The sequence below is a fragment of the Pseudopipra pipra genome, chromosome 9 (assembly GCF_036250125.1).
Source record: "Pseudopipra pipra isolate bDixPip1 chromosome 9, bDixPip1.hap1, whole genome shotgun sequence".
Lineage (NCBI taxonomy): Eukaryota > Metazoa > Chordata > Aves > Passeriformes > Pipridae > Pseudopipra > Pseudopipra pipra.
The window spans coordinates 6,742,740-6,768,821 of NC_087557.1; the positions used below are offsets into that span (position 1 = coordinate 6,742,740).

The 26,082-nt window shown below is 42.3% G+C and overlaps 1 protein-coding gene across 2 annotated transcripts in view; it reads right to left on the reverse strand.

The window, feature by feature from the left end:
• The window catches only part of NOTCH2 (notch receptor 2), an 85,188-nt gene that overhangs the window by 9,924 nt on the left and 49,182 nt on the right, over positions 1-26,082 (reverse strand). The window contains exons 11-29 of one of the 2 annotated variants that reach the window (XM_064664371.1): positions 25,223-25,456; positions 24,597-24,707; positions 22,815-23,007; positions 21,176-21,321; positions 20,545-20,664; positions 20,286-20,438; positions 17,311-17,539; positions 14,765-14,966; positions 12,050-12,203; positions 11,077-11,261; positions 10,108-10,240; positions 7,807-8,052; positions 5,746-5,858; positions 4,673-5,202; positions 3,582-3,929; positions 3,194-3,336; positions 2,171-2,381; positions 1,459-1,555; positions 784-952 (exon numbers count right to left, since the gene is read on the reverse strand). In XM_064664371.1, the coding sequence (XP_064520441.1) occupies positions 784-952; positions 1,459-1,555; positions 2,171-2,381; positions 3,194-3,336; positions 3,582-3,929; positions 4,673-5,202; positions 5,746-5,858; positions 7,807-8,052; positions 10,108-10,240; positions 11,077-11,261; positions 12,050-12,203; positions 14,765-14,966; positions 17,311-17,539; positions 20,286-20,438; positions 20,545-20,664; positions 21,176-21,321; positions 22,815-23,007; positions 24,597-24,707; positions 25,223-25,456 (3,717 nt within the window). Of the gene's footprint in view, positions 1-783; positions 953-1,458; positions 1,556-2,170; positions 2,382-3,193; positions 3,337-3,581; positions 3,930-4,672; positions 5,203-5,745; positions 5,859-7,806; positions 8,053-10,107; positions 10,241-11,076; positions 11,262-12,049; positions 12,204-14,764; positions 14,967-17,310; positions 17,540-20,285; positions 20,439-20,544; positions 20,665-21,175; positions 21,322-22,814; positions 23,008-24,596; positions 24,708-25,222; positions 25,457-26,082 lie in introns of those variants that run through there. The other variant, XM_064664372.1, reaches the window with a different exon arrangement.

The following is a 26,082-nucleotide window of genomic DNA, read 5'->3' on the forward strand; positions in this document are numbered from 1 at the left end:
TCAGTTATTACCAAATGACCCACCCAGTCCCTTACCAGCTTATATAGCCTTAGTGCTACACTCATAAAAAGCAGCATTGTTCTCAGTGCATCTAGTGATTTGGGACTGAAAGAGAGCAAGCCTGTGTTCATGGTAAAAAAGTCTCCTTCCAAGTTCACAGTTCTGTTATGAATTCAATCAGTTGATCATCCTAAGCTGAGGATATAAATCAGCAAATAATAAAAAAAAATCATAAACAATCTTGCTGCACTGCTGCTCTGTTCCAGGACAGATGCCTCACACACTGCTAATCAAGGTATACTTTCTGCCAAGAGTCATCTTGTTCAGGAAAAGGCCATCCTTGCTTCCACAACAGATAAAAGACACCCCAGGTATAAAACCTGCTTAGAAAAGTCTGGCATAAATCTCTGCAGTGATCCAGCTGGAGAAGCTGGGGGAAATTTTCAGCACAATTGTGCATTCCAAATTTCTGCCGTAATGGCATTCTGACAATACAATTTAGGCACACACTGTTATAAAGGAGATCTAATAGCTGTAGTTCCTACAGGTGTTTGCTAAGTGAACTCTTCTTCCCCTGCTTACATGAGATTCCATGTGCTACAGACCATGATCAGCTTTCTTTTCCGGAGTGTACACTGAGCTTTCCTTGAGCACCATACCAATTTCTCCTGGTGTTCCTGGATACCCCATTTAATTTTTAACATCAGCAGTCCCAGCCACTGGACACAGGGGAGGGAGATCGGTGGCTGGCTGGCAGAACACAGGGACACTCAGAGTACTGACCTGGCCCTCTGACATTGACATCCAGAACATCCACTTCTTGATCTGCTTGGGGCGGTGTCAGGGCGAGTGAGGTGCTCCCGCAGACATCTGCTGCCTCCAGGTGCTGCTGTGTCCACTGGCGCTGGTCTATCTGCTCATCCCCTTCCGGGAGCAAGGCTTGGTCCTCAGCCTGAGCACGGGAAATAAGCAGTTGCTTTCAAAACACCCATCAAGTGGCCAAAGATGCTGAAAGTTCTTGGTGTTTTCTTATTTTTTATGGCGTTTCCTGGGTTTTGTGGGGGATTTTTTTGGTCGTGTTTCGGTTTCTGTTTGTTTTTTTGTTTCAGGGTTTTTGTTTTAGGCCAGTGAAGGTGTCCATTTATCTCTGTTTGGCATTCTCAGCTCTCACACTCCCACCATACATTATCAGGCAAGACATTACATGAACCTCCTTGTCCTTTTTGCTGCAGCAGAGCCTGGGCAGGGAGACGACACTGGAACAGAAGGTACCTCCTTTCTCCACTGGCCTGTGGTGGGAGTGTTAACCTGGGGATTTGCCCCTCATATACCATTAGTTATGTATCACAAATTCCTAAGCAAAGGCGAGTTTTGGGCAAGGGGCATACTCAGGAAGTTAATGCAGATGTTTCTCACTAGCAGTTTCAGGTGATATTCAAGTCTTGGAGCTCTCCTTACCTTTGCTCTCTTTGGCTGTGGTCCACCATCACCTGCCCAGTGTTCAGTTGTTCCAGAATTAGCCAGGTTACCCTCTGGTATCTGGACTGACAGATTTCTAACAAACAAGGAGAACATATCACTTTGCAGGCTGAGCAGGTGCTACTACTGCTACTTACACTACCCTGCAGAGACCAAGGGGGGTGCTTGCAAGTTTGGTAGTTTGCAAACAGAGGGAACAAGAAATTAGAAATCTCAGGCAGCCAACAGTGGCGATAAATGCATTTAGAACTGCAAACTTGGTTAATTCAATGAAAAGCCAAAACTGCATAAATGGCACTCTTCTTTTGAAACTTTCCATTATTTTTGAGTCATGTCTTTATTGCATTGAGCTAGATATATTAAAGATTTGTTGTCACCTATCAACCTAAAAATGTCTCACCTATTCCAGGAGGAAATTAGGCAAACAGTACGCACCCACTGAACTAAACAGAGTGTCAGAAAACCAAATATAACCAGGAGATCAGATTCCTTACTGGCATTTTATACATTAAAGTTCTTCTGTCCAAAACAGATGTATTAAAATTTAGAGAAATGGCCTAAAAAGTTCTAGCTTAAAAGGAAGCTTTCTCTATGGGGTTAAGTGCCTTTGATGAAAGATTCACACACCACGTTCTGAAAATCCTCTAACACACTCACAGACAGAATGTCAGTGGCCTAAATGCAAACTTACTTGAGTCCAACAGCATCTTCCCCAACCGGCTCTCTGCGTTTGTGATTACTGGGATCCCTGCGCAGGATAAACCCCTCTGGGAGCCACAGAGAACCATGTTTGCGCTTACGCTTTGCCATCATCACACCCAGCAGAAGGATTAAGAGGATGATCAAAGCTGCCACAGCAAGCAGGTAAAGCAACTGGGTCTTCGGTGGTGACAATGGTTCACCTAAAAGTTCCAGTTAAAATACAAGTGAGATTAACAAAGTGGAGACAACGATCTTCAATTTACAGACTTCCTTTTCTCACTCACAATCTTCCCCAGAGAGCATATTGTCTCTATATGGAGTTTAGGCTCTGCTGCAATTGTTGTAAGAGAATATAATTTCTTTTTGGCTTCCCTTGGTCTGGTTTCTCAAAATATTTTTTAGAGGATATGACTGCTAAACGGAAGATCTTGCTCCTTCCTCAAGAGTCCTGCTGTCTGCTGACAGCCACCCTCACTCAGCATAGAGAGGGTTGATCTACATGAAGATATCAGAGACATGAGCATGACCCACCTAGGAATAGTGATAATACCCATCTAGTAAGACGTTGCAGCCAAGCCTCAGACCAAGGGAGAGGGGAGCAGAAATCAAAGGGATTACATACTGCCAGAGGAGAAAACATCTGGTAGACTAGACTCTAATGGCACCTTTTCCATTGAATTCATGGCTTGGAGCACATGAATGGTTTTTAGTGCAGAGATCACCACTGCAGTGCATGGCACACTGCTGCAGCACAAGAGAGATTACTGTTTCTACAGCTGTTGAAATGACTAGGCTCCAAATTATATGCCCTGCCTTACTAACCAGATGTCCTCTCAGAGCACATGGCACATACATATTCCTGTAACTGGGGATGAACATGTTAGCTCCCAGAAACCATGTTGAACAGCAAGACACACTACTATGATGATCAATAATCTGAGCAAGTATTTTGCAAGCCCAAGGCTGATGACTGCCTTCCTCCGTAAGCGATTTTCCCTCTGCAGTTACTCACTTTGGACAGACACAAAAGGATAGGGCAACATGCCCTTGATGGCCTGAGCAGCTAAGAGAGCTGCAGCAGCTTCTGTGTTGTGAAAGCATTGCTCCGAATCCTCTGCACACTGGCGGTTGTCAATCTCCAGGAACACCTTGGTGCTGCAGAGACACAATAAGAGAGCACAGAAATCAACAACAGAAACTTTTCCCAAAGCACTGGGTTAAACTGCAGCCTTTTATGTTAATCTTTCTACCCCAACACTCAGTTGGGCAGTTGCGACGACTTTGCATTTCCCCATTTAAAAAACAAAGCAGAGACCTAGAAAGGCTAGAACGTCCCACACACCTACAAGCAAAAGTTACCAGCACAACAAGGCCAGAGGAACACAAAGGCATCCACTCACCCAATGACCTCTTGCTCTAGTTCTCTGTGCTTGCGAACGACCACAAGCGATCGACGACTCCGAGCTGCCGATTTCTCCCCGTAGTACGGGAATACCATGGGGTTTCCCTGGGAGTCCAGCTTGATTCTCAGATTGGTGTGCAGAAGCGTTCCCAAAGTGCGCAGGAAGCTGCGAACGTCACCCAGCAGCTCGTCGGGGGGCATCAAGACCACGATGATCAGGGTGCCCTCTGCCAGCTTCTCAGCTTTGTCACCAGCACAGTCCAGCCCATCCCAGCCGCACTCCTCGCTGTTACAGCCCTGGTCACAGCGCCCATCTGCGTAGTGATCTGCGCAGTACTTGTCATACCTGAAACAGTGAGAGGGTTACAGGCAGCACAGGAGGACAGGCACGCTCTGCACAGCACACCTGCAGCCCAGGGGCCAAGGTCTTATGCTCTTCACCATCATTTGAGGTAAAATAACACTCATAATCAGGATACAATGAGAAGAAATATAACCCCAGGATAAAGCTTGCAACCCAGCAGGGTGAAAGGAGGAAGCACAATAATCCATGGTTCAATTCTGGTAACAGTGGAAGAGAACTGCTTATTCTGTTTACTAAGATATGTAACACCTCCTGCCTGCCTCACCAAGGGAAATTTATCACAGCAAAGCTGTAGCATTCATCACAAATTACTGAAGAGAAAGAATTGCCACAATAAACAAGCTAGAAACACATTCAGTGGCAGCAAATACAGCTGGGATAAAAGTACAGGTATTGCTGGTATGGAGTAAAATTCAGGACAGGAGGCAGTACTATTAAAATCTAGTACAAGGTGAAATGCCTCTTATTTACATTTCCAGGGAAAGCAGGGCACATCCATCAAGAAGGTTAACACATTACCATTGTTCAGGTTATCGATTCAGTGCATAGCACACAAATTCCAAAAACAGACGAAAAGTACACAAAGCAGCAGAAACTCCTTGATGCCAAAAACTTTCAGCAAGGACCAGCAACAGAAACAATGGAAGAGAGGGGAGCAGTAGCAGAGCACTAGCAGGAGCTATGTTAGTCACACCACAAAAACCATTCTCAGGATCAAACCTTACTTGCATGTTCTGCTGTTTGGCTGACACTCAAAGTTGTCAAACAAGCACTCGGGTGTGTTGCAGAACTCGTCACACTGTCCATTGAAAAGCATCCAGCAGCGCAATGAGGAGGAGCAGTTGGCCCAAGGATCTTCCATCGTCAGGGAGCAGTCACCTCCATCCCACTGGCACGCATGAGTGTTGCAGTCTTCATCACAATAGCCATCTCTTGCTTTTTCTGCACACTGGGAATCCAAACATCCTCGGGGCTCCGGGCTGAAAGTTACGGGCTGTTCACACTGGCTGCCCTGGGTGTGGACAGGGCACTGACAGTAATAGTAAGGAGGCTGAGAATGAGGGTGGCAGCTCCCACCATTCTGGCAGGGGGCACTGGCACAACCCGTGTTTGTCTGGCATTCCTCTCCCACAGACAGCTTGGGGCAATAGCACCGTGGACCAGACGATGTCTGGATGCACTGCTCCCCCTTCTTGCATTTCACTTGCCCACAGGTACTGTGGCTGCTGAACTCACATTTTGCTCCAGAATAACCCTATGTGGGGGGGAAAGGCAAAACAATCAGTCTCACAAACTTATTCTTCAATGCTCTGAGGGCTGGAGGCAAGGTGTCATATGCAAACTCTCCCCTGTAACTCCTGTAGCCTCATTGCAGGAGCCATGACTTTCTGGACCTAACCTCAAGGATAAACTAGGAAATTACATTTTGAAATGAGCTTAGAAGAGCCACGAACAAGGGGAGTCTTGCAGTAAGCACAGAAAACACAGGACAGCAAAAGAATTATCAGAACTTAATGCTAGGTTTAAGACAGAAAAGCCAGATATCATGCCTCAACAGCAGACTTTTCTGGGGTAACAACTGGCTGCATCGCTTTCCTAGGGCAGCTGAAAGCCCTGGGTTCCCCAGCTCAATAGATAAACTCAAGGATGTGGGTTAAAGTGTGTCCAAAGACACAGCTTTGCAAGTGGTACAGAAAAGACAATCCTCATCTACAGTGAACCAGTGAAACTAGTGAGACTGTAGCCAGAGAGCTCTACAGCCGAGGCAGGCAATCCAGTTTCAGGGTACGGTGCTTACCGGAGGACACTGGCAGATGAACCCATCTGGCATATTGCTGGCAACAGCACAGGTCCCGCCGTTCTGGCAAGGCTTCCGGGGACACACATCTATTACACTCTCACAGTGACGACCTGAGATGCAGACACAGGGAGAAGAGAGCAGAGAAATGTGTGTCTGTGCACATCAAAAAGCCATCACAAGGCAAAACACTCCCATGAATGGCCAGCAAGTGGAGCACTCCAGTGAGACCTTCCCCTCCAAAGAGGTAGGGAGCATCTCTTCTGATAACACATGCTCCCTAAGTAGGTGCCTAAGCAGTGGTAGAGGAAGGTGCAACCCCAGAATCCACAAAGTGTATTTGGAGACAGCTGTCCTTGTCTGTCTCCTTGAGAACATGCACAACAAAGCACAAAGAATTTGCTGCTGCCACTTCCAAGTCAACCATGCACAAATGCTGAAAGTGATGTACCACACCAGTTTGGGGGTGTTCCTAGGTCTTATTTACTTTTTGGGAGATGCTCAGTGAGGGCAAGTCACACTCTAAAATGATGAACAACCCTCAGGACCAGATGCAACATGAGTGAACAGAAGAAGCAAGCAGAGTCTCCTCAGACTGATCAGCCAGATGGAGGTCTTACTGCACTGACCAACTTTGCAGCAGCTTCCACAGTCAAACTCTGACAACAGAGTTTTAAAAATGAGGATGACCTAAGTATGACTTGGACCCCCCAGGAAAACATTAATAGAAGTCTCCAGACATGTGCAGCCAAGGCTGCTTGCAGACAGCAGCAGACAGGGCAGGATGGCCCACAGAGTCCTGGCATCCTCAGTCATAAACCACAGCAAAGCTGCCCATCCCCTCCCAGGCAGAAGGGTCAATGTGGAATGTGCAGAGGACAGACAGCTAGAGGAGGAAGCATCCTCCCCCTCTGTGCCTAACATTTCCAGACAGATTTCATGTCTGAGACATAGCAGCTCTCCTTGCTCCTCCTGGGGTGCAGCAGGTCTGCATTCCCCACACTGCAAGTTCCAGCAACCCTTCCATGAGAGCCAGAAGCAACATGAGGCATAATTAATAAAAGCAAGCTTAACAGACAGGCTTAAATATCATCCTATCTGATGACCTGCATCAGAGTCCCACCAGCACCACTCCTCTCACACACTGCTCTTTTAGGAACTTCTTTTGTCAGTCTAGGTAATGCTTTCAAAAACTACTACATGAATTCTTCAAATGTATGTCTTTCTGATTTCTTTACATCTGAAGCTCACAAATTTAGTGGAAAATCACAGCATCTTTAAATTTTAAGAAAAAATAAGGTAAAGCATGCAGAGGTCACTGGTAAGCAGGGAAAGTGAAAGGTTTTAATGGAGGAAAACTGAATACATAGGAAGTTAAACTGACATAGAAAATGGAAAGCTGAAAGTTAAGACACATCTGGAGACTATTAGAACAAACTTAAACCCAGTGGGAGGCAGAAAGCAGAACAGCAGCAATACTAACAAAGAAGAGATCTAGAGAGAGTGAGACATAAGTCTGCACAGTGTGAAATTCTTGCAAAGTTGTGACTCAAAGTTGGATTGTGGAAGGATCACTAAGCTAGGAATGTCCCGCCTGTCTATGCAGAGTATTCCATCCTGACCACATCAGCAATGTAAAGAAGAAAAGGGGGCGAGGAATAGAAAAGGAGGCCAAAAGCTAATTATGGATACCATGACACTGATTTATAGAGAAAAACCATATGCTGCTTTGCAAAAGGAAAAGCCATGGAGGAGGTGACACATGAACAGTTACACTTCCAATACTAGAAATGTGAAACTATGAAGGAGAGAAAAGTACCATAGAAAAAAAAATTCTGGCAGCCAAGTGTCTCAGGAGATTCCTTCGTCTGAGACAGCTCTGGAAGCCAAATTTCTTAGAAGTTTTAAAACAAAGACTGGTTTAAAAACTGAAGCATGGTGTAGGAAAGCAAAAGATACTGTAAAGTGAAATGACTAGATTACACTACTGCCAGAGAGGGAAAGAATTATCATTTTTCAAGATACTATAATGAAATTGATAGCATGTTTATGACTACTCACCCGTAAAAGCACTACGACAGATGCACCTATAATCGTTTGTCAGCTGGACACAGTCCAGACTTCCACGAGGGTTACAGGGATTAGAGAGGCACTCGTTGATATCTCCCTCGCATCGCTCGCCTGCAAAGCCTTGAGGACAAAGGCAGCTGTAGCTCCCGATCTGGTCAATGCACTGCCCTCCATTAAAGCAGCGGGGTACTCCTGAGTCTGAAATGCAGTCATCCACATTCTCCTCACAGAAACGGCCTGTCAGGACAGTAAAGAGGGACAATTTGAGGATACAGTGCCATGGCCTCCTTTCCTACACTGCTCGTCAAGTTTCAAGACCATGTCACAAACAGTCCCTGACACAAACAGATAAAGATCCCATCTTAATGCATTGCAGACCCTCTGCAGGCAGACAGCCTCAGATCAGGCCTAGGGAGCATGTGTTTTAGATCCAGGCTGTCCTCAATGCTAGGCCATACTGGTATTTAGCAGCTTTCATACTTGAATTAATTTAAGGGCCTAATTAAAAACACAAAACCAAATCAAACCCAAAAAAGATGCACTCAATTTAGCCCTGTGACTGAGCACAGCCCAAAAGCCCTGTGCTGTCCTTGAAAGGCTGTGAGCTGCCACCAGGCACTTAACTTCAGGTAACCCTGAAACTGGGCAAAGAGCGTTTGTAGCAACAGCATTAAAACAAGCAACAGCAAACCTACAAAAAACCACTGATTCCTGCAGTTTGGATTCTGGGGACCTACAGTAGACCCTCACCACTGGCTAGGGAGGGCAGTTTCTCCTCCCTACAGGGTTCCCTTTCAAAGGACAAGGTCTGGTGCTGGTTTTGCCTTCACTGCACAGTGTAACAGATACAAAGGGACAGAGAGGGTAAGCTGAGCAAGTACTTTTGTCTGTTAATACTGTTGATTCAACCAGAGCAAGTAAAAATCATTCACCTAAATACGGAGGATGCTTATACTGGCAGCAGTAAGGTGTTAATTTCAAACTAGGCCAGGGACAAAAGCTAAGTCTTACTATCCTGAGTAATTGTATCAATCTCCTCCAGCTCCTTTCACTTACTGGAAAAAAACTGTCACATCCAAAAAGTAATTAATCTCAACAAATAAAGGCTGAAAGATTAAAAATAGTACACTCAGAACCTCTCAAAGGAGGGTGGGGGATTTAGTACAACACAGAAATTCAGGCAATGCAGATACCAGTACATACATACAAACTTCGATGTAGTGACATAAGTAGCTCGATTTTTGTTTTTTAATTTTTTTTTTTTTTAAACTGAAGGATAAAATTAAGAACAATATATAAAGAATTGCTAATGTAATGATTTACAATGAAATAAACACTCATCCAGACTGGGAGATGTGCTGACAGTCACACTAAAGTGAATGAACCAGTAATATGCGTGCGCAGGAGGCAAATATATTAGGTTTTATAATTTTACTTATATTTACTTTATCAATCAAGTTCTGACACACAGCTTAAGATTTTGCCTACATTGAGATGACACACTTCAGAAAGAAAGAGTAAGTTCAGAGATATGTAAAATTTTTAACTGACTTGAAAAGTAAACCTAAGGAAAAAAGTCAAGTTAGAAAGCATTTACCAGTGGGTTAAAACGTGCAATCCTGAATATTTTCAAAGGTAAAAGTCAGGGACATCAGGTCAAATATAACATGGAAGTGAAAGGTTAGGTTTCGAGAAACACAACATTAACCAGGCTGTGGAATCTTACTTACTGAAAATTACCAATATAGGACTGTGGACTACTTTTTTTTTATTATTTTTAAAGTAGCTTTTAACGAAAGAGCTCGAATTTGCTGAAATAGTTTAAGGCAGCCTAGAGGCACTGAACTTCTTTTCCACAAAAGACTCCAGGAGAGAGGACAATACAGGGCAAAAATTTAAAAAAGTAAAGGACACTGGAAATTACAAGAGAACTAAGCAAATTTCCTGTCTATTTCATAGCATCTTAGCAAAAAAAGAAACCTTGGATTTACTATATCAAAACAGACAGGGTTGGAAGAGACCTTAATGGTAATCTCGTCCATCCCCATTGCCAAAGATGGATCACACATTCCCAAAGGACACTGCCATGACCTATTCCTTTAAAAGAAAAAAAAGGGGGAAAAAGCAGCATTTATTTTTAAAGAGAAAGTATGTATCTCAAGGGATTCGGTGTACTTTGGGAACATTCTTCAAAGAACATAATGCATTCCCTTTAGACTCTGTGTCACGAAACCAGTGGCCAGAAAGGAAAATTCACTCTTGTAATATTCACTTAATTGCTGAGCTTCATACCTCGAGTTCCTGGTGGACAGGAGCACTTGAAATGATTGACAAGGTCGATACATGTCCCTCCGTTCTGGCAGGGCTGAAACTGGCACTCATCCACTTCATATTCGCAGTTGACACCCTGGTATCCAGCCACACACTGCCAGTATAGAAATAAGTGTGAATAATCTCCTAAAAGATATATTAGTAGACATCTGAGAAAGGCTAACACAGACAAAATGAGCCCTCAATGGGATAGATTAGGACTGCCTTTGTAGCTAAACAACTGCAAGTGATCTCAAGGGCTGCACAGCCAGCAGCTTAAGCACACAACTCGGCCATGTGACACTCAACAGCACTCTGCATGTTTGAATTCGAGTGGCTTTGCTGCAAAACAGAGCAATCAAATCCTGATACCCTTTAGCACTGAGATTGTCTTAGTAGTTTTGGTTTAAGGTTTACATAAAACTCATCCTTTCCCTCTGGGCACGAGCTTCCAAGGTGTTCTACCATTCTGAAAGGCTTGGGAAGGTTAATATTCCATAATCTCATGGCCTACACTGCTCTCTGCATTAGCTGTAAGAAACAGAAAGCAGTGGAAGGCACTTCCCACCCTGAGAGGCAAGGGATACTTTGCCCATCCAACAGGGAGAATAGAATATTCTTTTAATGCATTTTACATGTATTTTAATATAAACTACAACTCAGGCAAAAAGTCTTTCCAGGTAAGAACTCCACCTCCAATGAGATGAAGAGTTCAAATGCCCAGCAACCACAGCTCCTTATAATCATATCTCTTATTTCACTCTTAAAAACCTCTCAGGAGCACTGCTTCTGCTACAGCCAAATTAAAAATTTCTTCCAAGTGCAAGTTGCCTCCATCCCCTCTTTGGAAGCTATTCTACCACTTGCATGTGTTTCTGATTTCTTTCGATTCCCCTGCATTACAATGCCCTAAATATTCAGACCTCTTCCTACTAAACCACCATGCCTTACCTCGCACTGGTATCCACCCAGGTGATCCCGGCAGGTAGCTCCGTTCTGGCAGGGGCTGGAGTCACACTCATCCAGCTGCACTTCACAGTAGCTGCCTGTGTAACCCACCTGGCACTGACAGTGGTGTGTGTTTCCAACATTGAGGCAATGACCAGAGTGCTGGCACAACTGATCCACTGGGACTCCTGAAACGAAGTTAAATAAAGTGAGCAAACACATAAAACACACTTGCTGCCAGTGCTGGTAGCTCAGCCAAGAATGAATATGGTCAGACCTAACAAACTGAAAAGCTGAACCTTAAAAATTGGAGAGTTACTCTTTAAATTATAGTGGATCAGAACCAAAATTGGCTTCCAAGTGAAGTCACTGCTCTGTCCTCATTGGATCATGGGCACCAACACTGGCATGAAGTATTTGTATTGATGTATTCTTTTATCACTGGCTGGTGAATATGCATCTGAAGCACTACTGCTTCTATACAAAGGTTCAATGTTTGTATCTAGAATGTCTGCAAAAGGTATGGGAGGCTGACACCCTTCTCCTTTGACACTGAATCTACTTGTTTGGATTTCCTGGACAAAAAATGGCATGACACTGTCCATCTGCCTGGGCTACAAGCCACGTTCCTGGACAAAATTCACTTTAACCAAATCTTTCATATGCACATCACCTAAAGCAGAAATTTACTACTTTGGGGAGCATGGTATAACCTATACAGCTAAACAGTGTACTTGGAAGCCAGTGTTTTCCACAAAAATACCTACACAGATCATGAGTTACAAGGTGTAACAAACACAACCTTGCTGAGAGTATTTTACTTTAGAAGTGACTGTGATCAAGCACCTAGAGACAAAGCTCTCTGGGATTTCCAGTGCATGCTGTGTCTGTCCACAGGTGCAGGGGGGAAGGAGGCGCAGATTTAACGATGCAGGGAGAAATGTTTTCAATTAAAGCACAGAGGATGCTCATTTACCTCTTTGTGAAGCTGCCACCTGACACGAGACATTGGGCACATCGCAGTAAGCGCCAGTCCAGCCAGACGGACAGACACAGCGAGTCTGGGCCAGAGTCTGGACACACGTGCCTTTATTCTTACAGGGAGACTTGCTGCACAGATCCATAAGTGTCTACAAAGAAAAAAAAAACAAAACACATGACATGTGGCACAGGAGGAAACACTACTCAAAGAAAAAGTTCAAGACACAAAGGAAGGAAGGTCTGCAATACTGGTTCCACGTGGCACTGGAAAGAACGGGACAGTACTTCCCAAGTCTAAGCCAGGTGCTTCACTAGCAATCTCACACCCATAGGAAAGTGCAAATGCACGCAAGAGTAAACCCCAAATGGAAACATTACTTCAAGAGTAAGCTGATCCTCACACCTTCCTATGGAGATGGATCCTGGGCTGGCTGGGTTTGAGAAAATTCAGTTTTATCTCAGACTAGGCCTCTAGTTCCACATTAGCAGGAGGCTTCCAGCTACCAAGAGTAACAGGTGTCTCTTCTTTTCCCAAACTCTTCCTATCTTCACTGCCTTTTGAGGATGACAGATGTGTTCCACATTTTCGTCTTTGCTCTTCCTTTTTATCATGACCTTACCATACCTGCTTTTGGCCTCATTTGCTCTAGTATGGTCTGAATTTTTCTGTCTTCTGGGATTCAGCTGAAACCCCACAACAGTTTTATGAACTGAAGATGGGCTAAAGTCTACTGCTTTTCTTGATTCCTTGTATAAATAACAGGTTTCCAAACAAAGAGCCTAGAACTCAGTAAATCATCATATGAAAGTGGAGTAAAGACCCAAAATAACTCTATCTGATGTAATATAAACCAGTCACTAACCATAATTTCCTTTTTAAGCACTTCATCTTCAAATTAATACAGCTATTTGATTCACTTCAAGCTGACTTGAGGGAAGGATGAGGGTTTTTAAGTGGGTAGTACTGAATTTTGGCTGTAAAATGCAATTTCAATTGCAGAAAGTTCTGCTTTTCAGATGCAAACTGTCTCCTCACAAAGATTAAAGTAAAAAAATCTGTGCTTTCACAGGCAACCAAAAAGAAACTTGGAATTAAGTTTTATCACATGTAGTTGAGCGTGAAGAAGAAAAAACACTGAGCCTCTGCATTTGTAATGAGTAGCTGACTGTTTTACATGCAAATTCTAAAACTTATGAATCTTTGTCTGATTTTGTGCTGCTTATTTAGCTTTGCTAATTAGGTCAAGCCAGTTTACCACTAAGACAAGAACTACTGTGTAGCTGTAATCTATAAATCTCTGCAATAGAGCTTTGAGTAGTACTTATAAATTCAGAAAGTTCTGATTCCTTGTATAAAATGAGTAATACATTACGATCAAGCTTCTCCGAACATAAAGCAGACTTTCTGAGAATCCACGATTTAATTTGGGGACAGGAACATTAATCCTTTTCTCGAGTAAAAACAAAGCAAACATAACAGAAGAGGAACTACAGAACTTCACAGTACTTCAGGATCACTCTCAATGCTAATTCTCCCAACGAGGTTTAAGTGGTGTGCCTGGAATGCATAATTAGGGTAGCAGAGGGGTTGCTTTTTTATATCACTTCATTACTTTGCATTCACTTCCTCCATTAGCAATACCTAGAAGCAGACCTGACAATTTAATGTCTAGCAACATACTTCTGGAAAAGCACCTCCCCCACTGCCACTAAAATGCTTCTTTCCAACACTCACTGCTTTACAAAGACTTGTTGGCACAAAAGAGAGTTGCAAAATTCTTACAAAATTGTCGTGTTTTCCAGTAGTTTAAGAAATTCACCAATTCTTTTTTAAATGGTAGCACTTAAGACTGCTGGTGAAGGAAGCCAATATAGTGTTTACTGTTCCAAAAGTAGAAATAGTCTCAAATCATTCTCGCTGTTTTGATAAGAATAGAAACTAAAGAAAGAACTCTGATTTGAGAAACAGCATTCTGTTTCCACTGTGATATGCCAAGTTTAGAGTTTTTAATAGGTACTAGTCAGTCATTTACAGTATACAGGGTTTGCAGCTCCCATGCTCAACTGTGGAAAACAGTAAATTGCCTGAACTTTAGTGTGCAAGTAAGGGTAGAGATTTTTAGTGAGGCTGTGAACAGGACAATCATGTCATTTATACTGCCCCAAAACATTTTCTGGCTTATGAAAAAAAAAAAATAATGTACAATCAACCCTGATTAACTACATCTCCCTGTAAAAAATGAACCAGTTAAATTAAAGTCCTGCTAATCAGACTGATAGTCTGCTTTTTGTTTTGTGCTTGTTTGGTGGGTTTTTTTAAATGCATGGTTCTTGTCTTCAATCAGGACAATTTTATGCTTCAAATGAAATGCAGCCATTTGCAAAGCTAAAAGCTGCTTTCCATTTAAGAAGAAAACTAATCTAGAAAGTTCCAGTGATACCTGTCCTCGTAAATAACCAAACATTTTGATCCTCCTTGTGAACAGGCACACGTGGTAGCAGGGTTGGAATCAGATGACCTTTGAGGTCCCTTCCAACCCATTCTACGATTTCCAGTTTCGAACAGGGGCAACTCATGGGCCAAGCACCTCTTACCAGAACGGAGAGAACAAGAGCTCTGCCTTGTTTCATACCTCAGATCTATCCCCGTCACTTCTTCTGTTGGACAGCTCAAACAACAGTGCAAGACAGGCAGCAAAACGTCACCCACCTTGCAGTTCTTGCCAGTGTAACCCAAGGGACATATACATCGGTACGTGCCCAGGCTGTCCACGCAAGTGCCCCTGTTCAGGCAAGGATGGGAATCACACTCATTGATTTCCGTGAGGCAGAAGGGTCCAGTAAACCCCACCGGACACTGGCAGGTGAAGGAATTGATTCCGTCCACACAAGTGCCTCCATTGAAACAGGAGCTGCAAGAGAGGGGGAAGAGTGGTAAGCTGAGACAAAATGCAATTAGCTCACAGCCATAAACATGAGTGAAATAAGAGAGAAAAACAGATAACAGGATGTTCTGACCGCTGCTAAGTTTCTTCTGAAGAAGCATAAATCAGATAACAGCAATCCAAGGAGACTCCAGCTCACCGTCTTTTATCTCAGCAGGCAAAGAAAGTAAAGCAGGGTTTTACTGAGCCATTAGTGATGGATGCAACTCATTTAATGAAATCTTCCCAGCTTCAATGTGACCACAAACGGTACTGAGTGTGGCTTGCTCAACTGATAAATTTTATTACAAATTACAATTGTATTACAAATTATGAGAAACAAAACAATTGGCCCTTTTTAAAAGCTTCAAAGGAGTCAGAGGTATGTTTTCTCAAGGAAAAAGTTTGTACAACATGCAAAACACAAGCATGTTCTTTATTGAAATTATGTGAAAGTATTGGTATTGCTAAATCCCTTCCTCTTCTTCTCATGAGAACCTTAAGTCCTGGTTTGTAAAACTACTCATACATGCTTTGGCAGAATTCAGATCAAAGGAATTATCCCCCTCCCCTCAATCTTCTAATCATAAGAAATTCTGCCAGATTAGGTATCCTAGGGAGAAGTGACTGGGAAAGTTAGGAGTAGTGATGCCTCATGCAAAGTTGACTCCATTTTCCTACCAAAGAAACTCCTGCTCCTCTGAGTATAACCCTAGATCAGACTCAAGATAATCAGTTTGATAAAGTACCCAAACCAAATTCATGCTTGTTATCTGCTTTGTGCACTGTCAAAGGGTATTTCCACGAGGGAAGCCACTGACTCATCTCCTTGAACTCCCAGTGCAAGAGTGCAAGCTTTAAGCATCTAAATTCTGACCTCCTTTGTCTTACAGGCTGAATTCTGCTTTACAGGGAGCATAAACTGCTGTTTACATTCATGCCAAAGCAAGGAAGACAGAGGAACTGCCAATCACTTTGTGTGTTTCACTGAAACCAGGTACGTGTCTCCAAAAGGAGGTGGCACTCTCTCACAGGCAGCTTCTCACACAAGACACGGAAGAACTATTTGAACCAAATTCAAATTAGCCAACCACCACGGCGCTCTTAAGTATAGCCCAGTAATTTTGGTTGAGAAGGTGTGACTGGTTTAGCTTGGCAGAGCATTGAAAATTGCTACATCCTTAATTCATACCTGCAAGACTGGTTTCTGTCCTGACTGATAACAAAAACAAGAACAGGATGAACCTCAAGGAAGAGCCAGGCTAAAACACCCAGCATACTTCACTCGATTAAACAACTGTTGTGCAAATTAAACACACCCTCATCAGTGACACAATCCTGTTCTTAAGAAAAAGATATTAAAATACTTCCTCTCCCACAAATGCAGTTTTATAAAAGATAAGAAAGATCTTTTCTAGGTATGCAGAAAATACATGAGAATACCAAGAGCTTTGCATTTAGGCAATTTGTCTCTGTAACTAGACTAGAACAGACTACTTTTTAATTATCTTTTTTAACTATTTCAAGCTTTTTTAGAAATTGTTTCCATTTGAGAATCTGAAGTTACTTACATCAATCCTAACGAAGCTTAAAATAAGTATGGAGACAGGTGATGGAATTTCAGGGTTAACTCTCAAAGAGCTTTTAAAACTACCACATGAACCATTTATATAAGGACCAGCTGCTGAGCTTTTTAGCTCAGTTCCACACCTCCCCCTTTAGAATGACCTCAGGTTTTATCTCATCACTGCTAAACCACATCCAGTTTGTGAGCATTAAAAGATCTCTGATGATTAAATCCTTCCAGTGCAGAATTTGGGGATTTAGTGTTTCTCCTGGTTGCTTCTTCATATTATTTGTTGTCAATAACTCAATTTAGGACTAATTTATTTTTCCTGTCTTTCTAAGAGTTGGCCATCACTTCTACTTTTGTAGCTTTTGTATTTCTCAACACAGAAACCATTCATAACCAATAAATTATTTCCCCTCCCCTATAAGAAATATAAATTATTATAGAAATATAAATTATTTATATTGTAATAAGCTAGCACCTAACCTGTTTTTTAACTTTGGTTAAACATATCATATTTGTCCTATAATGGAACTAAGCTTCTAACTAGAACAACCTTAGAAGAAACTGAAGATCAAATCTGATGGGCAACTGTGTTTCAGCTAAACAAGCTTTCCTTGCATGAATCACAACTGTGCCTGTGAACAGGGGCAGGAAAACAGATCCTCATTGTTAAGAACTGCTTCTGAGTAGGACTGGCTTCAAGGTATGAGCACACAGTGTGCAGCTCCCTGGCCCTGCAGCACCGTGAGGTCCCCTCACCTCTCAGTGCACTCGTCGATGTTGTTCTCGCAGTTGGTTCCCTCAAACCCAGGGGGACACTTGCAGGTGTAGCTGTTGACGTAGTGGGTGCACGTGCCCCCGTTCCTGCACGGCTCACTCAGACACTCATTGGTGTCTGTTTGACATTTATCTCCATGAAATCCAGGCAGGCAGATGCACGAGAAGGAGTTTATCCCATCCACACACGAAGCTCCGTTTTGGCAGGGATCTAAGATAGAAGCATCACAGTGAGTGTTAAAGTGGGTAACAGTGAAAGGCCAGATTCAGAGTAGTTACTTCTAACAAAAAAAAAAAAAAAAAAAAAAAAAAAAAATCACAGATGCCAGGGTGTGACAGACTACTGACAAGTTTTTCTGAGCCACTTTAATGGAATATATAACTGCAAAGCATTATCAATAATGAATTCACAAGAAGGTATGGATCAAGGCCAAGCTTCAGTGGCTGAAGGTTTCTCTGCTGCAATTTGTTCAACCAAAACCAATGAAACCAGACCCAAAGTCTCTCAGTTTAAAATTCAAACTCTGCTTTTTTGACAGATGCCTACTGATTAAGACAATAAAAACAGCACAGCAACTGTTTCTTCTTCCTTACCAAGTTCTATTCATAAGAGAACTTAGCACATTGTCTCTTTTCCAGACACTGCTCAACACACGAGAGAACTTGTGTGCTTAATTTTTTGCATGAAAACAGTCCAGTCAAATCCAATGTGTAAGTGTACATTAGCATATATATGAGCAATTATACATGACTGAGCACTTAACATTTTTCCCAGTATCAAAGACTGACTGGGCAAAGGCTGGCAGGAAAGCTTGGATTCCCCTCACCTCTGCATTTCTTGACATTTTCTTTATTCCTACCATACTCTTGCTACTTGCATGCCACCACTTCTAGGTCTTAAGCCACCCCCTCCTACTGTATTCCTTCTACTTCCACAAGGACCAATTTGCCTGAAAGATTTCTGCCATTTAGTAATTTCTTCCTGCTTTGCTCCTTCCACTTTTGGATTTAAGACCCACATTCCTGAAGCCAGATTCCTTTTCTACTCTGCATTCCACAGGCCAAAGCCTAGTAGATGAAGGCAGAGAGGGAAACTGGGAGGGGGGAGGAAAAACAGAGTCAGGAGGGGGGATGAAAAATAGATTACTGAGCCTTATTTTGAATTTATGATTATTTTAAAGTACTACTAAAATATGAAGTTGAAAATGCAAATAGACTCCACCAAAAATCTGCAGTTTAACATAAGATTATTTTGTTCACTGGGAAATGAAGAAAAGAAATGTGAAAGCTCATTTATTGTCTGAGAAATACGCTCACATGATAAAAATTTGTGTTATGAGACACACCTGCATCCATTTAAAGGTCATTTGACTACTGCAGAGAAAAAGCACATTCAAAGTGAGACCCCTGGCAGCTATAAAATGTTGTGTCTGTGGCAGTCACCCATGTATGAGTGAAGCCAAAAGCTGTGCATTAATTCTCTGTGCCACACATTTACTGACAGAAGAAGACTCGGGTATCAACTTTTCAATAAGTTCCTGTTTTTGGAGCATTTGTTTGCTTCATAGATTAAAGACATTTGGCTCAAGGCGTGGAAGGTTTTTGTTATGCTAAATGAAATCAGCTGTGGCAGTAATTTGAAATGCTTCTTCAGCCTCATGGGTGTGCTGCCTAACAGACAGCATGGGGTGAATCTCACAACTCTCAGAACACTTAGGAGCAGAGAGAGATGGCCCAGCTGTTCGAGAGAGAAGGATGAACACTTTGAAAACGTTTTTATCTTCAGACACCCACATGAAAACTAACAGGACAGGCAATAATTTTGTTGGCTTCAGTAAGCAAAGCTCTGGGTCATGGCACCATGACATTTTTTGTACTGTACCTGTTTGCTCAGAAAAAAGGAATCAAAAGCTGAGGCTGAGCCAGATGTCTTAGAAGATCTTTCAGCAGTGCTGCTCTGGGGGCTCCCATGGTAAGTTTGGATCCTTCTCTACAGCAGTCACAAATTTACATTTCTTTTTCAATGCAAAACACAGTTTGCCAAATTCATACCTAAAGTCTCTAAGACTTCAGTTTGGTTTTAAGCTAATCTAGTAAAAAATAGCGGTTTTTTGGCTTTGGGTGGTTGTTTGGGGGTTTTTGTTTGTTTAGTTTGGTTGGGTTTTTTTAAAGAGCCAGCCCACAAAAAAATTACAATGTCACGAACTCCCCCAAGGTTTGATAAAGCATTTTTCAAATAGTAACAGATGAACTTTTAAACACATGACACTTCTCTTTGATTTTATCTGATGATGATATAGAATATGCCCAGCAAGAAAAAGAAGCTACTATGTATTTGGTTTCTCTTGTAAACAGCAGTGTTAAGGGCATGAGATGAACACTTGTTTTCTTGCAATTTAACCCATTTCAGTACTCACCAGTGTACGGGCTACCCTCCTGCAACTGATATCTTCCTGCTGCTTAATTTGTTTTCAAATATGGAACTGCAACAGGACCCGCTCTTTCAAGATTATTAATGTCAGACAGAGACATTTCAGGAAAGACTGCTGTACCCCAGGTTCCCACCACACCTCAATCAAGCTTAATGTAGAAATATAGGTAAGCCCTGCAGTGATACTTCAACTTGATGTATTAAAATTTCAGGCAAATATAATTCTTCATTTAACAGTGCTTCTCATTAAAGTATGTAAAACTCTAAGGACCTTTTCAAGTCAAGAATCTGGGAACAACAACTGCTATCAGTTGTATCACTGTAGCCCATTTCTAGCAGCTGAATGTGATGGATTTTGACTGCCTCAAACATGCAAGTCTTACAAAGCTGAGGTTTGGGGGTTTTTTCCTTTTGGCAAGAGATTATAAAAGACCTTTCAGTATCTGTCAAACAGCAGTTTTTAAAATGACAGCAAAATTACTTCCAGGAAAAACTGGACAACACGGAGCAATCTGCTGATACTCACTTGAAAGGCAGTCATCGACATTACTGTCACAGTCTCCTCCAGTGAAGCCAGGCCGACATTCACACAGGTAACTGCCTTGAATATTATGGCACAGAGCATGATTTTTGCAGGGCTTGGAGAGACATTCATCAATATCCACCGTACATCTCTCCCCTGAAACACGGAGAGCCCAGAAGTAAGACATAAGGCAACGATCACGAGGCTCAATGCCAACACTGCTCAGCAACTCCAAGTACAGCATGTTCCCCATCCACGTTACCTTCCCAGCCAGGGGCACACTGGCAGGTGTAGCCTTCAGAGTCAGGAGATTCTTGGCAAATTCCTGAGTTCTCACAAGGATCAGGGGAACAAGGAGAAACCACCACCTGGCAGTTCACACCTGGAGAGCAGAAGGGGAAAAAACAGAAGAGTATGCTGCTAAGAGCTTGGCGCTTCTTGGAAGAATGAACAAAGAGATTGTAACTTACACGTTTATCCCACACAGCAGTGGACATTTTGCCAGCATTGCCACATTTGAAAAATCTCAGCAGAAGGAAAAGGAGAGCAGAGCACTCCTCATGGGCTCAGTGCAGACAGCAGATATGGTAACTTTGAGTTTAATGCTTCTCCAATTCTCAGTGAATCTATATAATTTTCATAATTTGCAAAGAAAATTAAGCTAAGCTTCCAACAGAACATTTCTTAATGAGTCCAAACAAGGCTTAAATATGATCTTACCAAGTATTTTACTACTGTATCATGTCTATATGAACTGACTGACTTAACTTCATACAGCCACGGCATTTCCCATCTTGATTCCTATTTCCATGAAGTTTAATAAAAAGCAATTACATTAAGGGTGCAATGAAGTGACAAGGAAAAAGATAACAAAGTTTTCTCTGAATTTTCACCTTTGAAGCCTTTCCTGCAGCTACATCTGTATCCATTCAACAGATCTTCACAAGTTCCTCCGTTCTGGCATGGATTTGATTTACATTCATTCCCTTCTGTGGAACAGTAATCTCCTATCCAGCCTGGGTCGCAGACACACTTGTACCTTGAAAGGCAAAACAGCAGTAATTTTAGAGCATTCTGAAATAACTCCAGTTATTTCAGAAACTACCAGTTTCTCCAGCAGATTAGTTTTGGAGAGAAAAGCAGAAGACCCCTAAGTTACATTTGGATTGCTTACTCCAGCTGTACAGTTTTGAAAATACAGAAAATAAACCCTCCCCTAAAACCACACTTCCCTCCATTACAGTTATCACAAAGTGCTCAGTCAACCAGCAATGTGTTTCTGCTTTGATAAGACCATCTCAACATATTCAAACAAAGACAGAAAACAAAAAAGATTAAAACAAAAAGTGGAGGGGAACAATAGGTTCTAAAGATAACTAGACTGATTTAATACAACAGCTGGCTGGGAGCAGGAGCAATCTTCTCCATCACGTTTCAAAATCCGAAGTAGAGCACTCTCCACCCATGTGACGTAGAACCAAGGACTTGGTGAATCACCCTGGACTCAGGCCATACAACACACACTGTCCTCTCTCCCTGTCCTGCAAACATGACTTCTTTTATCTGGCACACAGTGCGAGGTGTACATGAGCATAAATGTGACAGATGACAGACAAGATGAACCAAAACATTTGTTTCCCAAACTTACACAGAGGCTGAATTAGCAATAAAGGCAGCTTTCCTGCCAGCTCCCAGGAAAGTGCTGAGTCTTCCCCTACAGACCTATCCACAGTGGTAAATCACTTCCTTGCCCAAGTGCTGACAACACTTCCCGGGACACAACACATATTTGGGACACACAGCTACTCCATGTATAGTTGAGAACTTTCACAAACAAAACCTCCCCAAAACTGTTGTCTCCACAGGTCCTGTGCTCCCAGACTTAGCATTACCAAAAAGAGGCCTGATTTAGGTCTCCTGAAATCTTCCTGGATGGGAAGATTCAGAAGCAACTACTGCTATCAAAATAGCCAGAGAGAGCTCTTCTTTCTTCTTCCAGGCATGCAACAGAAGTAAAGCTGAGCAAAGCTGAGTAAAGAGTAAAGCTGACAAAATCTCAGCCTTGGACAAACTGTCCTGAGTCAAATATTGCAAAAGTTGTCAGCTTGTTCCTTAATAAAGTATTTGGGTAGCAAGAACAGCACTAGCCAACAAAGAGAGTCTCCATGATCAATGTTTTAGGGTTTGATAGGATAGCTGCTGCTTCCCAGATATTTAATTTGAACCATTTCTTTATTTCAGTTGCATTCACTCCACTCATTTGAATCATGAAACCCACCCTTTAGATGGTGGCAGTCCACCCTGCACTACAAACAGCAAAGAATACAAGATAGGACAGAAGAACCCACGTTGAAACACCAGATTGCAGCTGGTGACTGAAGGTCTACACCTTACTGTGATTATATCATGGGCAGCAGATAAATACAGATTCTAATCTAAGAAAAATCAGAAACCTCAGGTTGAGACGAAACTCTGGGCAAAGCAAGAAATAATCAATACAGAAGGCAGCAGATAAGTTTAATGAGTACTTACCCAGTAGCAATATGTGTGCAGTTGCCATGCACACAGGGGTTGCTCAGACATCCATCTGCCTGTGACTGGCAGTGGGGGTGGTGGTAACCTTCAGGACACACACACCTAAAGCCATTCACTTCATTTATGCACGTTCCACCGTTATGACAAGGGCTGGATGTGCATTCATCGATGTCCACGTTACAACGTGGGCCTAGGAAAAAAAAAACCCCAATACTTACTAAGTATTTGCTTTGCATATCTGCAAGAACACAGCTCAGTGAAGCCAATGCAGCAGGACAGAGCTTGCATGCCTCTGTGCTTTAACTCAAGCCAAGAGAAGCATTTCTGAAAGATGCAGCACTTTTCTGTGCCTGGAAAACAGCACTTACACTCTACAAGTATTTACAAACCATTCAAGAACCTCAACAGAATTCCACTAAAAATCATTGGTTAATATTGATTAGGAAAGCAAAAAAATCACTCAACTGCATCATGCTTGCAACAAACCTCTTGAGCTCCACTTGTCATAGCTCTGCTCTTCTGCTTTGAAGTAACTACCCTTTGAACAACCAATACTGCCAAACTGTCTGCAGTAAATACACTTCTTGTGGTTTATTGAGCAAAAGGGGCTCTGAAAAACACCATTTCCTGTTTTGCCTGCCCCTGATTACGACTGCAAGATCCTTGAAGTAGTGACCAAAAGGTCTTGTGAAGCTGGAAAGCTAAACAAAGCGAACGTTGCGGTAAGTTGAAAGCATTTTTAACGTAAGGAAAGGACAAAGTAACGAGACCCCACACGAGGCAGCTCTTTAAACACTGGAATATGCCAATTCATCATTTTACTGAATCCTTTTAACAGCATAACAGTAAGAAGTCCAGCGGGATAACAAATATAGTATGCCATCAACAAAGAAGAGTGAAAGGCATGAGTTCTTCCTGTTCAGGGGACTAAAGAGTACCACCATGCCAAAGCCAAAGGAAGGAAGGAGCGTCAGAAGTTTAGAAAGACGCCAAGGGAAAAGCACAAGACACATGAAATGTTTTAGTGCTATTTCTAATGCATTTCAGACCTATTCTAATTAGAATCATTCAGTAATAAACAGTAACAAACGTGATGAGAAAACTGTTATAAACAGTACCAACCGCCTTACGACGATTACTTCATAAGCAATATTACCCTACATGGCTCAAAACCCACAGTCCTGATGTAGACTTACAGTTTTAAGCAGGGATCCAAAAATGCCTAACTCCTTCTTTTCTCATCCCTGCTTTTACCGCACCAGATAAATTTTATACTTTAAAAAGGAAACAGAACAGATTACGCGATGAAAGCGAAGTACTGAAAAAAATCAGGTTATTCATCTGGAGACTTCAGAGTGGAGAGCAGCTCGATAGAACACTGAGTTAATGCTTTGATTTCACAGAAAGAGAAATATAGTTCATGGTCAAAGCCCAAGGTAGTGTCTAATCAAACACCTCTCTATATTGTCCACAATCTCTCTGTCTCTGGAAAGATGCTGTAAATAATAAACCAAAGTCACATGGGTTTATTTGTTATAAAACCAAGAACCATGAATTGGACGTAATTACCTAACAAGAATGGCATTTCACAGCACAGATTAGGCCGTTTTTCTGCTTGGTAGAACTTGCTGTAATGTAAGACACTGAGATTCAAAGATTAGAAGGACTTATCGAGATACTAACTGAAAACCTTCCAGTCAGTATGCAAAGAACAGCTTCCCTGGCTACTCGGATAACTATCTTCAAAACAATTCAAAGCTGTTGGGTAGCTGAATTTACCTGTAAATCCAGGTTTGCAGGCACAGTTGTAGCGATTAATGCCATCAATACAGTCCCCATGGATGCATGGGTTGCTTGCACAGTCATCAAAGTTATTTTCACAGTTTACTCCTAGGGGAAAAAAAAGTTCGAGGAATAAGGAGGCCAAATCTTACAAAGAAGGTAATGAAACTATTTCCCAGAAAAAGCCAAATTAAGAATCCCAACTGCTTGAAGTTACACATGCACTGGGGCAACTTAAACAGGTGATGATGTAGAAGCACTGCAACACCAAGGAGCGTCACCTGAGTCACTGGATCCTGACTGACTATGACCCTGAATTTGTACCAAATGTTTAAACAAAGGAATAAACCATTTTGAACGCTGTGTCTGTTTTTATTGCACGCTTGAATTTTTGGAGTAGAGAGGAAGTAAATTCCTCAAGGCCAGTTGCAGTACCAGTGAAGGTCAGGCAACCCACACAAACACGCCAAAATTCAGCAAGGAAAAGTAACATGAAAATGACACTCTCATACCATAAGCTTATCTCTGTCTGCAAATTTAGCACACACCGTAGCACAAATAAGAAATGATTAAATGCTTGATTTCTGTTAGAATCCACCCCTCACATTCGTGCATTTCCGTACCTGAAGTGCCCAGCAAGCAGTTGCACTGGTAGCCATTCACCAGATCGATGCAGCGCCCTTGGTGGAGGCAAGGATTGCTGTGGCACTCATCTATCTGCTCGCTGCATATGGCACCCATGTAGCCAGGATTGCACACACATGTGTATGAATCAATTCCGTCTTGGCATTCCCCGTGGTGGCAAGGATCGGGATCACAGTTGTTGATATTCTCCTCACACAGAAGGCCAGTAAAACCTAAGGAAAAACGACGAACGGGAGTAAGTCAGAAGTTAACTGGTATGATGCTGCAGTGAATATACTGCAGATATAGAAAGAATCATATCAAGAATCAGCAAAGTGGCAGAGAGCACAAAGAGTGACTGGGCACCTCAACTGCATTTCCAGCCCTGGAAAACAACACTCTCCACTGTTCACAGCATTACAGAACAACACCATGCATGGAGAACCCTGGCATTGGAAGAGGTCACCTTCAGTTTATTTGGAATAGTAGCCATCAGAGGAAACATGTAAACCTGAGTATTTACTAGATCAGTATAAACTATCTGAAGGCAAGCTCCTGTCATTATTTCCTCTACACAATAACAGGGGGACAGAGGGAGGTTGACCCTGTTAGAATGAAAACGCTGCTGAAGCCTTCCAAAGGGAACTCCCTTGGCTCATGTCAAAGCTTCTGCAGTTCTGCTTATTAAAAATTTTCTTTTCCATCTCATTGGAAAACCTTTCAGTAACTGCAATCAAGCACCAACTGCAAATTTATTAAGGTCTGCATGCAACCTCCTCAGTTAGGAGCAATGAAACAAGCAGCAATTTGGCCTGTTTCATTCTGCTTCAGCTGGGAAACATCCTGAGCAACAAAGAAG